Below are 12,709 nucleotides of genomic sequence, written 5' to 3'. Positions count from 1 at the left end.
GAATGAATCTAATAAGCATAAAAACAATAACTGTGGTGTCAAGCACTGGGGCAGATACAGGATAATCAGTCCCTCTCCCACATGGGACTGTCTAAAACAGAAGCCCCATTTTACAGGTGAGGAAACTGAGGCCCAGAGAAGGGAAGTCACTTGCGCAAGGTCGCACAGCAGACAAGTGGCAGAACGGGGATTAGAATCCAGGTCTTCCAACTCCCAGGCCCATACTCTTTCCTCTAGGCCATGCTGCTTATCACCAAATCCAGTGTGAAAAAAAACTGTTTTCTTAATATGTTTTCAAAGGATAACTTTTATTTTTTACTGTAAAAGAGAAAGTACTGCAAAAAATGTTCACAGTTCATTCTGTCTACTAAAATAGGCAAAGATACAGGCTCTCCATAAAACCATGCAAAATGAAAGTTCACCAGATTCATCCAAATTTCTCATTTACGAAAACTATGCTTGCAATCAGATTTACATTTGACTTATTCACCACCCAAAGACTGAATATTTGAAAAGTTACATAATAAGGACTTATATCTGAAAAGAAGGAAAAGTCAAATTTACCTTGACACGATTGTTCAAAATTTCCAAAATGATACTGCGATACCATAGAGAATCTGATCCTTTTACCACACTGGCCTCTCCTTTTTTCCAAGGGTATGGGGACAGATGTCCAAAACCCGAAAAGAAACCTTGTAGTTTCTGCATCAAGGTAGTGAATTCACATTCTGAATAACAAATGTGTGAAAGATGAGGATATAAAATAAATCAGAAATTCGAGAAAAGTGTTTTAGCCTATTTATCAGTAAGCCATTCAATCTTTTTACTTTTTGAAGAACGTAATTTTCCTAAATTCCAAAGGACATAATAATAATAACAATAATGATAACAATGGTATTTGTTAAGCGCTTACTATGTGCCGAGCACTGTTCTAAACGCTGGGATAGATACAAGGTTATCAGGTTGTCCTATGTGGGGCTCACAATCTTAATCCCCATTTCACAGATGAGGTCACTGAGGCACAGAGAAGTTAAGTGATTCGCCCAAAGTCGCACAGCTAAGTGGCAGAGCCGGGATTAGAACCCATGTAAATTCAGGTTACATGGGGCTCCAGGTCCACGGTGCCACCCACTAAAATGTAGTCACAATTGGCAGGTTTCTCCAACACCTTTGCCCTGTAACACTATGGCGGGCTGAACCTATTCCCCGGAACCGCCCCACCAGAGCCTTACAAACAAGGCGAGAATCAAATTCAACATATTTGCGCTGCTAGCACTGTGAAAGAACCCAATTGTTTCGATCACACCAGTCCCCAGTATTTCCCGCTAAACTGCAGTCTCTTAGGGTAACCAAATCCCATGAGCCAGAAAAAATGGCAATCATCACCTGCGAGGCCCGTATTCAACAATACTCAATGATAACGAGTTCCTGAATTCTCTTGGAAAATGATACCGTCTTCAGCCAAGAACTGAATTTTACTTTCCAAGTGCTTGGTACAGTGCTCTGCATACAGTAAGTGTTCAATAAATACGATTGAATGAATGAATGAACTACCAAATAGAAACATGACCAAACAAGAGAGCAAGGAGAATCACCACTAAGGGAGAAGAGAATACTGCCGGTCAATTCTAACCCAAGCGACCCGTTAAATAAAGATGTCAGACATTACCCCAGGGATATTAAAGTCATTCATGTGGATGGACCACCTATCCAAGTGTAACAGTCATACTGGGCTGCACTTGGGAAAACCTTGCAAACCTACTCTTTTTAGATTAGCAACCCATGTTAGCATTTCTATGAAGAACACAAGGGGATGGAATGAGTAAATAACACCGTTCTTTCATTTGTTTTGCAGTTAGGTTAGGGAGTCCCGTGATTCCACAGGGATGGGAACAGTATGGTTCCGAGATCAGGGGGCAAGGGGCAGGGAGACAGGAAAGGGAAAGATAGAGAGACAGACAGACAGACAAGGAAGCACATCATTCTGGCACTACCATCAGCTCTCCTAGAATGCACAGATTACATTCTGGACAAATGCCATGATAAGGAACAGTTCTGTTGCAAGATAACTTTCTCAACAGCCTCTCTCAAAGCCGCTTTACACTCTACCTAGATGGTTGTACACTGTCAGAACTTTTCCTATCCTGTGTTGGCAATGCCTTCTAGCCAAAACACACAGTGAGCAGCGTGGCTCAGTGGAAAGAGCATGGGCTTTGGAGTCAGGGCTCATGAGTTCGAATCCCAGCTCTGCCACTTGTCGGCTGTGTGACTGTGGGCAAGTTACTTCACTTCTCGGCGCCTCAGTTCCCTCATCTGTAAAATGGGGATTAAGACTGTGAGCCCCACGTGGGACAACCTGATATCCCTATGTCTACCCCAGCGCTTAGAACAGTGCTCGGCACATAGTAAGCGCTTAACAAATACCAACATTATTATTATATGTTCTGCAGGAATGGACTGCATTTCATTGGGTGACCAGTGGGACTGTGAAACTGCTATTATGCCTGGAATACCGAATCATGACACCACTAAACAACAGGGGGCAAGACAGGGGAGCAAAGAGGCTTCTAGACTGTGAGCCCGTTGTTGGGAAGGGATTGTCTCTATCTGCTGCCAAATTGTACTTCCCAAGCACTTAGTACAGTGTTCCGCACACAGTAAGTGCTCAATAAATAAGACTGAAGGAATGAATGAATCTAGACGGTTCATAGTACCCTGAACACACACCCACATACACACACAATCTTGCTGACAGAAAGAGAGCAGAAGCAGCCCCTCCCCACCTCTGCCAAGTAGTCCTCTGGCTTCTAGTTCTGGGCTGAACTGCACTCTCATGTTTTGGGTCAGGAGGGAACGGTTGAGTAAATCCCTGTTCTCTGTCTGTCTTAGACCACGAGCCCTGGAGGGGAAAGGGACTGTGTCTGACCTGATCATCTTGATCTATCCCAGCACTTTAATACAGTAAGCATTTAACAAAAAGCACAATTATTACTATCTCTGTTCTTCCGTGTTAAGGTCCCAGAGGGAATGGGTTGCCCAATGGCATGATGATGGGACTACTGACTCTGAGGTGGGGATGGAGGGAAGTACAAGAAGAGGCTGGAGGGAGAGGTGGGGGTGGAGTGGGGGGAGAGAAGGGTAGAAAAACACCAGTTGATGCAAGAATTTAGAGCCCAAAGTGAAGAGCTTTCATCTCATTTGAGCCCCATGTGGGATTCTGGGATGGGGAGTGAGAAGAACAGGTGTCGGGTTTCAAAGTCCTTTAGGTTTGGAGCCATTTCAATGTTGTCAGTGTTTGGTTTTACAAATGACCCACTAAGAGAAATGCCATCCTTTTGGTGCCAAGAAAAGAGTAGTGAACTTGGAGAGCGAAGGTGGCTGAACCTACCCCAACTCAAGATGACAAAAAATTGGAAAAGTCCACATGTAGCAGAAAAGTACCCAGAGACTAAGTAGATGGCAAGCTGACGTTTGTTGGGGAGGGCAGGAGAATAAACAGAAGAAGTGTAACAGAGGAAGATGTCAAAAAGATGCCCTGATGTAATTCTCCTCCTTAGGATTGCCATCGATGCCTGAGTCCACTCTGAGCATCCCATTTCGTTTATTGAGGAACACGGAGAACGTAGCTCTTGGGAACCACAAGGATGACTGAGGGTACCCTACATCTGTGGCCTCAAAAGCATCGTCTTGCTGAACGTTCCACTACAAAATGCAAAGAGCCTTACCTCGTAACTTGGGGATCACATAGATTGTTCCATCATCTGCAACCCAGCTTACTACTGCGTCAAAGGCTTTCTCGCTGGGAATAATCGGCGGCTTGAAGATTTCAAATGTTTCTGGCTCAGCGACTGGTTTGAACTCTTTATGTTTAGTGACGGAATCAGGCCCTTTTTTCTCCAGTTGGCAACATTTCTTGGGCCCAGTGGTTACTTCTGGACTCTTTGGTTTCAGTGAAATTTTAAGACTCGTCTCAGAGGCTGAATCTGATCTGTCAACTTTGTAAAAGCTGTGAGGATTCAAATACACCACATATTTAACAACTTTTTAAAAACCTACTTCAACTGTGTACCACCTTTATATTTCTAAACAGGCATGACCAAAAAAGTCCTGCAACTGGCACACCACAAAGAAACTAATTCATCACTGTGTAAAATGCCCAACTCCCTACAATAGAGAGATGAGACTGGTGACACCATTTCTCTTCTATTACTACTCTGAATTCACAATGACAGTTTTCTTCCAATACCTCCAATTAGTCCACGGAGCAACCCTGAGAAAACAAAAGATGTCTGTTTTTAAGGACAGAGAAAACTTGTGCATAAACATTTTTAAACATTGTAATTAGTGATCTTTGAATTAGCCTCCTGATGGACAATGTAAATGTAGGAGACAGAGCAGATTAAAGTTTCCCTTTAATAAAATATTGTTTCAAAATGTCCTCACCTGTTCTCTCTCGCAGCCAAGCCTTTTTCTATGAGAGCTACAGAAACATCAACACATCCTGTTTCACCATGGCATAAAATTCTCACCGGTATTGGGGTTTTGTGATTTTTCTGGAAGTAATTTAAAATCCATTACCATCAATAATACAAAAATGAAGCCCTCTTATTTTCATACCAGTGTTCCCCATCTCCCCCCACTTCACCCCACCTTCAGAACCCCCCTCCCTCTGAGAGAACACCACACACCAACAACTACGTCCAAACTCCCAGTTCATATACTGGGAGAAGCAGTGTGGCTAGTGGAAAGAGCATGGGCTTTGGAGTCAGGGTTCGTGAGTTCGAATCCCAGCTCTGCCACTTGTCAGCTGTGTGACTGTGGGCAAGTCACTTAATTTCTCTATGCCCTCAGTTCCCTCATCTGTAAAATGGGGATTAAGACTGTGAGCCCCACATGGGACAACCTGATTCCCCTGTATCTACCCCAGCGCTTAGAACAGTGCTCGGCACATAGTAAGCGCTTAACAAATACCAACATTATTATTATTATTATATACTTGGTTTTCACACACCGCTAATGTCTTTCCCTGTACCATAATGAGCCCTTTGTCAAATAGTCCTCATCACATAAAATGGGGAGAAAAACAAAGAGGGAAAATGCCAGCCTTGAGTTTCCCTCTTCAGCTGAGCCCTAGGTCATGAAGAAAATTTTCCCCAAGTGGTTTTATAGAAAAACTGGCTATCCCAGCACTTAGCACATAGTGAGTGCTGAAGAAATGCCACTTGGAATAACCACACTACAAAGTGTTGGGTGACTGAGGAAGTTAGAGTCAACAGGCTATATGAGTAGGGAGAAGTTTAGGCAATTGGGAAAGAACCAGTTGAGAGAAAATTCTCAGCCCAAAGGATCTGCTTCTAAATCAGTAGAAAGAAGAAACTTTGAACAGCTCCAGAGAGCACAGAGCAAAAGTGAAGAAGGTCCTGATATTTTTTTTCCCACCGTTAATACTTGATTCATTTGGGGCATAACCATTTTCATCTTGCCATTGTTTCAACTCATACTGGCCAATATCTTTTTACTCCAAGTCAAACCATATCTCTGGGGAAATCAGGTTATTCATTTATTCTTACCACTTAAAGCATACAACAAGAACATTACTCTTTGGAATTTGCCAATAGCTCCCACCATCAGGGTAGAAACCAAGCAATGAAAGAGATGGTTTTAGAATTGCAGGGAAAGGAAACCATCAAGAGATTAGACAGGCCCAACTTGCCTCCAACACTGGGGTAAATCCAAGCACCTACCATACAAACTGCCTGCTTTGAATACAGACCTGAATGATGATTTTCACTACAGTTTCACTTAGGCAAAATGCAAGATAGCTGCAGGCTGCTGCTGTCCATCTGTCATCCTGACTGGTTGGCCTAGAAGGACGAAATGAGAACTATTATAATGGGGCATAATTGAATCGAGTCTTACTAGAGCCTCTAAAGGACAGCCAGGAATAATAATAATGAAAGTAATGATAATTATGGTATTTGTTAAGCGCTTACTATGTGCAGAGCACTGTTCTAAGAACTGTGAAGCACTGAGAAGCAGTGTGGCTCAGTGGAAAGAGCACGGGCTTTGGAGTCAGAGGTCATGGGTTCGAATCCCAGCTCAGCCACTTGTCAGCTGTGTGACTTTGGGCAAGTCACTTAACTTCTTGGTGCCTCAGTTACCTCATCTGTAAAATGGGGATTAAGACTGTGAGCCCCACGTGGGACAACCGGATTCCCCTGTGTCTACCCCAGTGCTTAGAACAGTGTTCGGCACATAGTAAGCGCTTAAAAAATACCAACATTATTATTATTATTCTAAACTCTCTGAACAACGGTGCTTACCACCCTCTCCCTCCACTTGTCAGCTGTGTGACTGTGGGCATGTCACTTCACTTCTCTGTGCCTCAGTGACCTCATCTGTAAAATGGGGATTAAGACTTTGAGCCTCACGTGGGACAACCTGATTACCCTGTATCTCCCCCAGCTCTCAGAACAGTGCTCTGCACATACTAAGGTCTTAACAAATACCAACATTATTATTATTATTATTATTATTATTATTATTGTTAGTACCTTTGAGGGGCAGTTTGTTTTAATTTGGGCAACAGAAAATAGCACATTTGCAATCTTGTAGAAATAGTCTTACCTGATATCAACCAGGGAGCACTCAAAAGCAAATTCCTCCAATTTCATCAGATATCCTTTCAGCTTTCTTAGATAAGCAACATTCACCTCTACTTTAATTCCAAAGTCATACTGCACAACCTTTGAAAAGAGTAAATCTCAGATGAAGGGAAAGTCCAGGAAAGGGTCATACAGAATTTCAAATGCTACTACATGGCTAAAATAACAATAATAATAATAACTGTGGTATTTGTTAAGTGCTTACTATGTCCCAGGCACTGTACTAAGCGATAGGGTGGATACAAGCAAATTAGGTTGGACACAGTCCCTGGGGCTCATAGTCCCAATCCCCGTTTTACATAAGAGGTAACTGAGGCCCAGAGAAGTGAAGTGACTTACCCAAAGTCACATAGTAGACAAGTGGCAGAGCCGGCATTAATAATAATAATAATAATAATGTTGGTATTTGTTAAGCGCTTACTATGTGCCGAGCACTGTTCTAAGCGCTGGGGTAGACATAGGGGAATCAGGTTGTCCCACGTGGGGCTCACAGTCTTAATCCCCATTTTACAGATGAGGGAACTGAGGCACGGAGAAGTTAAGTGACTTGCCCACAGTCACACAGCCGACATGACATTAGAACCCATGACCTTATGACTCCTAGGATCGGGCTCTATTTATTATGCCATGCTACTTTTCAAGCTCTTGACATATCCCGCCTTGACTACTGACTGCATCAGCCTCCTCAATGACCCCCTCCCCGCCCCGCCTCCTGTCTCTCCTCACTCCAGTCCATAAGTCGCTCTGCTGCCTGGATCCTTTTTCTAAAAAAAATGTTCAGTCCATACTTCCCTATTCCTCGACTCCAGTGGCTGCCCATCCACCTCCATATCAAACAGAAACTCCTTCCCTGGCTTTAATCATCTTACTGATCAGCTTACTAATCAGCGCTCAATCAGTTTACTCCTACCTTACCTCCCTGATTTCCTACTGCAACCCAGCCCACCCCTTCGTTCCTCCAGTGCCCTAATGGCTGTACCTCGAGCTCATCCATCTTGCTGCTGATCCCTCGCCCATGTCCTCCCTCAAGTCCGGAACTTCCTTCCCCTTCACCTAAGCTCATCATGGGCAAGGAATGTGTCTGTTCATTGTTGTACTGTACTTTCCCAAGCACTTAGTACAGAGCCCTGCACACAGTAAGCACTTAATAAATATGACTGAATGAATATAGCCCTCCTAAAATCCCATCTCCTCTTAGAGGTTTAAGCGGGGAAGCCCTCTTGGAGGAGATGTGACCTTCATAAGGCTTTGAAAATGAGAAGAGTGGTGCTCTGGCATTTATGGAGAGGGAGGGACTTCCAAGCCAGAGGAAGGGTGTGGGAAAGGGGTCGGTGATGGACAGATGAGACTGAGGCACCATGAGCAAGCCGGCATTAGAGGAGCAATGTGTGAGGGTGGGGCTGTGGTGGGAGATGGCAGGAGCGGGCATGGTGATTTGAGTGCTTTAAAGCTGATAGTAAGGACTTTTGGTTTGATTCGGGGGTGGATGGGCAAATATTGGGGGTTCTTGACAAGTGGGGAAATGCAGACTGAGCTTTTTTTTTTTTGACAAACAATGAAGAATGGACTGTAGAGGGGCGAAACGGGAGGCAGGGAGGTCAGCGAGGAGGCTGATGCAGTAATAACAACAATAATAATAATGGTATTTGGTAATAGCTGACTATGTGCCAAACACTGTTCTAAGCGCTGGGGTAGATAAAAGGTTATCAGGTAGTCCCACATGGGGCTCACAGTCTTAATCCCCATTTTACAGATGAGGTAAATGAGGCATAGAGAAGTGACTTGCCCAAAGGCACACAGCTGGTAAGTGGCGGAGCCGGGATTAGAACCCACGACTTCGGACTCCCAAGCCCAGGCTCTTTCCACTAAGCCACTCTGCTTCCCCAGTAGTCAAGGCGGGCCAGGAGAAATGCCTGGATCAGTGCAGTAGCCATATGCATAGAAAGGAAAAGGTGACGATGTAAAGGTAGAACCGACAGATTGAGTATGTGGGTTGTACGAAAGAGATGAGGAGAGGGGGATGCCAAGGATGGGCTTTTGAGACAGGGGAGATTCATTCATTCATTCAATCGTATTTAATGAGTGCTTACAGTATGCAGAGCACTGCACTAAGTGCTTGGAAAGTACAATTTGGCAACAGATAGAGACAATCCCTGTGGTGCTGCCTTACAGCAATGGGAAAGTCGGGGAGGACAAGGTTTGTGTGGAAAGATTTGGGCAGGAAAATGAGGAGTGCTGTTTTGGACATGTTCCGCTTGAGATCCAAGTAGAGACGTCCTAAAGGCGGAATCAATGCGGGACTGCACAGAAAGAGAGGTCAGGGTCGGAGAGGTAAATTTGGGAATCGTCTGTGTGAAGAAGGTAGCTGAAGCCACCCAGAGCAAGTGAGTTCTCCAAGGGAGTGGGAGAAGATGGAGAAGAGAAGGGGACCCAGAACTGAGCCTTGAGACACCTAGCCTCTAGGCTGTAACCTCCTTGTGTCTACCAACTCTGTTGTCCTCTCCCAAGCATTTAGTACAGTGCTTTGCAAACAGTAAATAGAGAAGCAGCGCGACTCAGCAGAAAGAGCATGAGTCTGGGAGTCAGAAGACATGGGTTCTGATCCCAGCTCTGCCACTTGTCTGCTGTGTGACCTTGGGTAAGCTGCTTCACTTCTCTGTGCCTCCGTTACCTCATCTGGAAAACGGGGATTAAGACTGAGAGCTCCACATGGGACAACATGATTAACTTGTATCTTGAGAAGCAGTGTGGCTTAATGGAAAGAGCACAGGCTTGGGAGTCAGAGGACGTGGGTTTTAATTCCACCTCTGTGACTTGTTTGCTGTGTGACCTTGGGCAAGTCACTTAACTTCTCTGGGCCTCGGTTACCTCATCTGTAAAATGGAGACTAGAAGTGTGAGCCCCACGTGGGACAACCTGATTACCCTGTATCTACCCCAGTGCTTAGGACAGTGCTTGGCACATAGTAAGCACTTAACAAATACCAAAATTATTATTATTATTATTATCACTGAGTGACTGATCTAATATATTTAGTGGATTTTCCTCCTCCTCTGTAAAATCCTGAAAACTCACAATTAGACGGTTTAACTACTTGACTAATATGCTTAAAGAGAATCTGACTTGATTTCAAGGAGCAGGCCAGGATCCTCAGAAATATTATTATATTTGAAAGGTCCTGGCCTCTGAACATCAAAAACAGTTCATCTATGCTTCTAGTCCACAAAAAAGCTTATTCTGTAGGACAAACAGACCACAGACAGTCCTTGCCCCGGGTTCAATTGTGTTTTCTTTTCACTTAGCATCTATAAATTATAGTAGACAAAGTCCAAGGGAGGTAAACCATTCGTAACAGGCAAGCGACACTAACTGCACTCGAAATTAACACACGTAAGTAAAGTACTATCTCTCAATGGGTCACTTACACAAATGCCAGCTCTGCTTCCCAATACCCTTAAAATTAATATGATCGTTAACAGGTGATCTACCTTCAAAGTAACAAGATACCAGGAGGCATAAAAAAACAACAAGTGAGAAATATTTCTTTTGCTCTGCTAGCAAAATTTGAGTTTGGCATCCAATTTTAACTTTCGCATTTTCTTTCATTTCGCCTACCTAGTGGAATAGTTTAGAGAAGCAGTGTGGCTAAGTGGAAAGAGCACGGGCTTAGGAGTCAGGGGTCATGGGTTCTAATTCCAGCTCCACCTGTCAGCTCTGTGACTTAGGGCAAGTCACTTAACTTCTCGGTGCCTCAGTTACCTCATCTGTAAAATGGGGATTAAGACTGTGAGCCTCACGGGGGACAACGTGTTTGCCCTGTATCTACCCCAGCGCTTAGAACAGTGCTTGGCACATAGGAAGCGCTTAACAAATACCAACATTATTATTATTAGCCATGAACGCTTTAAGGACATGCAAAAGACTCTGGGCAACTTCCTTCATTAGTAAAACAACCACGGGCCAGCAGAAAGCAAGGCTGCAGCTGAGTACACTCGGCCCCTCTCCACCATGGCCAAACGAATCCATTGGGAATCTGGTTGCTCTCCCTCTGTGCCATCCAAGGTCCCAGGTCTCAAAACACTCCGTGTGGCAGGGATTCGAGCTGCAACTGAGCGCTTTTGATGCCCACCCCAGGAACCTGCACCACTCTTCTCCAAACCAGGACAGAGCTTCCATCCCATCTCATCCCATCTCCCACCATCCCGCGGCATGAGGCCTGTCAGCATGAGGCATGAGCATGAGGCATGAGGGTTCTGAAATAGTCAGAGCTCCTAGGACACGGGTGTTACATTCCCAACAAACCTCGCCGGAAAGAAAATTGACAAGACCTGCACCCAACTGCCCGAACGTTTCTTCCAACACAGCATCGGACTCTGTCCAGACAGAATGCGGGTGGTCAGAAAACTGTTCCTCAACAGCATCACAACCCAACACGCGCAACAAAAGCACAGGGTATGGGAGAACTGATCGGACCTACCTCCACCAAAACTTCTGAAATTACATTGGTAATTTGACCTCTCCGCCACTGTTTCAGCTCAGGTATCCAAACAGCACACTTCATATTGTTGTTCCAAGGAACCTGTTCTGGCTTTGAGTTTTCATAGGCAGCAGCCATCTCTTCCTGTAACCTACAGAAAAGCCCAAAACCTACATATCAACCTTTTCTTATAATTAAAGTACAATTAAGATGCTAGTACAGTGCCTTGAGTCAGATGGATGATTCAAATTCTGTTCAGAAGCCACAGATTATTTGAGTAGTTTAAAAACAAACTAAAATAAAAACAAAAATTCTCTTCTTTCATAAATTTGATACAGAACTTAACCTGGCAGTTCCCTGAGCTAAAAAAGCCTATTCATTTAACTGATATTATTGAGGAGTACCTTTGAAACACTGTCTCTGCTTCAAGCCATCGAAAATAAATCTTCTCTGGAGTCACTACATTACAGATGTGCACAGAAACCAATTTTGTGACATAAGATGATTTTGAAGCATCTTGAACTTCAGAGCCAGCAACATCTGTTTTAATTGCAAGTACTTCTTCTAGAGGCGGATCCCAGACGTCAACATTCTCTGTGGAATCTGCCTTTACGGTACATCTGAACAACATTCACAACGAAAAAAGGTGATAGAAAAATGAGTGTTCTGACATCTGTTCACATTTTATTTGAGCAACAGAAAGCAATACATATGAATTTATGGTAACGGTATTAAAGCTGGGGCACCTGGATGGTGGATGAGCAGTCACTGGAAGTTCTTGAGTGGGGAGATGTGGACTGAACTTTTTTTTTTTTGTGAAAAATGAACCAGGCAGCTAAGCGAAGTAAGGACGGGAGTGGGGAGAGCTCAGTTCAGTCCATGTCTCCCCATTCCTCAGGAGGGATAGTCTCTTTTTATTGCTGAATGATACTTTCCAAGAGCTTAGCACAGTGTTCTGCACACAGTAAGCACTCAACAAATACGACTGAACGAATGAACCTCCAGTGGTTCCCTATCCACCTCCGCATCAAGCAGAAACTCCTTACCATTAAGGAAATTAGCATCACCATCATCATCATCGATGGTACTCACTGAGTGCCTAAGTGCAGAGCACTGTACTAAGCGCTCAGGAGAGTACAACACAGTTAACAGACATGTTTCCAGCCCACTAGCTTACAGTCTAGTGGGGAAGACTGACATTAATATAAATAATTTATAGTATATAATTTAAAAATATGTACACGAGGGGTGAAAATCAGATGTCCAAAGGTCACAGAGCCAACAGAGACAGCGGAAGAAATAAAAAGTGTCAAGAAAACACTGGGAGAGAAGGATGGGGTGGACAGATGGACACACACATATCCCATGAATGTTTCACACACCACCATCAGAATGAATTAGCCACCTTATCTGAAATCTGAGAGCAATTAACCAATGGTATTTCTTGATTGTGTGCAGAGAGCACCGTACTACGAGCTTGGGAGAGTACAAGACGATAGATTAGGTAGACACAATCACTGCCCACAAGGAGTTTACACACTAGAGGGGGAGACAGACATTAAAATCC

General features: G+C 44.0%; 1 protein-coding gene across 1 annotated transcript in view; it reads right to left on the bottom strand.

Moving 5' to 3' along the window:
• The window catches only part of LOC103166204 (RING finger protein 17), a 36,239-nt gene extending 24,482 nt beyond the window's left edge, over window positions 1-11,757 (bottom strand). Inside the window, exons 1-7 of the mRNA XM_039911079.1 lie at window positions 11,547-11,757; window positions 11,143-11,293; window positions 6,628-6,746; window positions 5,774-5,864; window positions 4,444-4,553; window positions 3,726-4,006; window positions 565-728 (exon numbers count right to left, since the gene is read on the bottom strand). Of these exons, the coding sequence (XP_039767013.1) occupies window positions 565-728; window positions 3,726-4,006; window positions 4,444-4,553; window positions 5,774-5,864; window positions 6,628-6,746; window positions 11,143-11,280 (903 nt within the window). The 5' untranslated portion in view covers window positions 11,281-11,293; window positions 11,547-11,757. The remainder of the gene's footprint in view (window positions 1-564; window positions 729-3,725; window positions 4,007-4,443; window positions 4,554-5,773; window positions 5,865-6,627; window positions 6,747-11,142; window positions 11,294-11,546) is intronic.
• Between the last annotated feature and the right edge of the window lie 952 nt (window positions 11,758-12,709).

Source organism: Ornithorhynchus anatinus, unplaced genomic scaffold (assembly GCF_004115215.2).
Source record: "Ornithorhynchus anatinus isolate Pmale09 unplaced genomic scaffold, mOrnAna1.pri.v4 scaffold_93_arrow_ctg1, whole genome shotgun sequence".
In the NCBI taxonomy this organism is placed as follows: Eukaryota; Metazoa; Chordata; class Mammalia; order Monotremata; family Ornithorhynchidae; genus Ornithorhynchus; species Ornithorhynchus anatinus.
The sequence above is the reverse complement of the archived record's forward strand: the minus strand, read 5'-3'. Positions and strand labels throughout refer to the sequence as shown.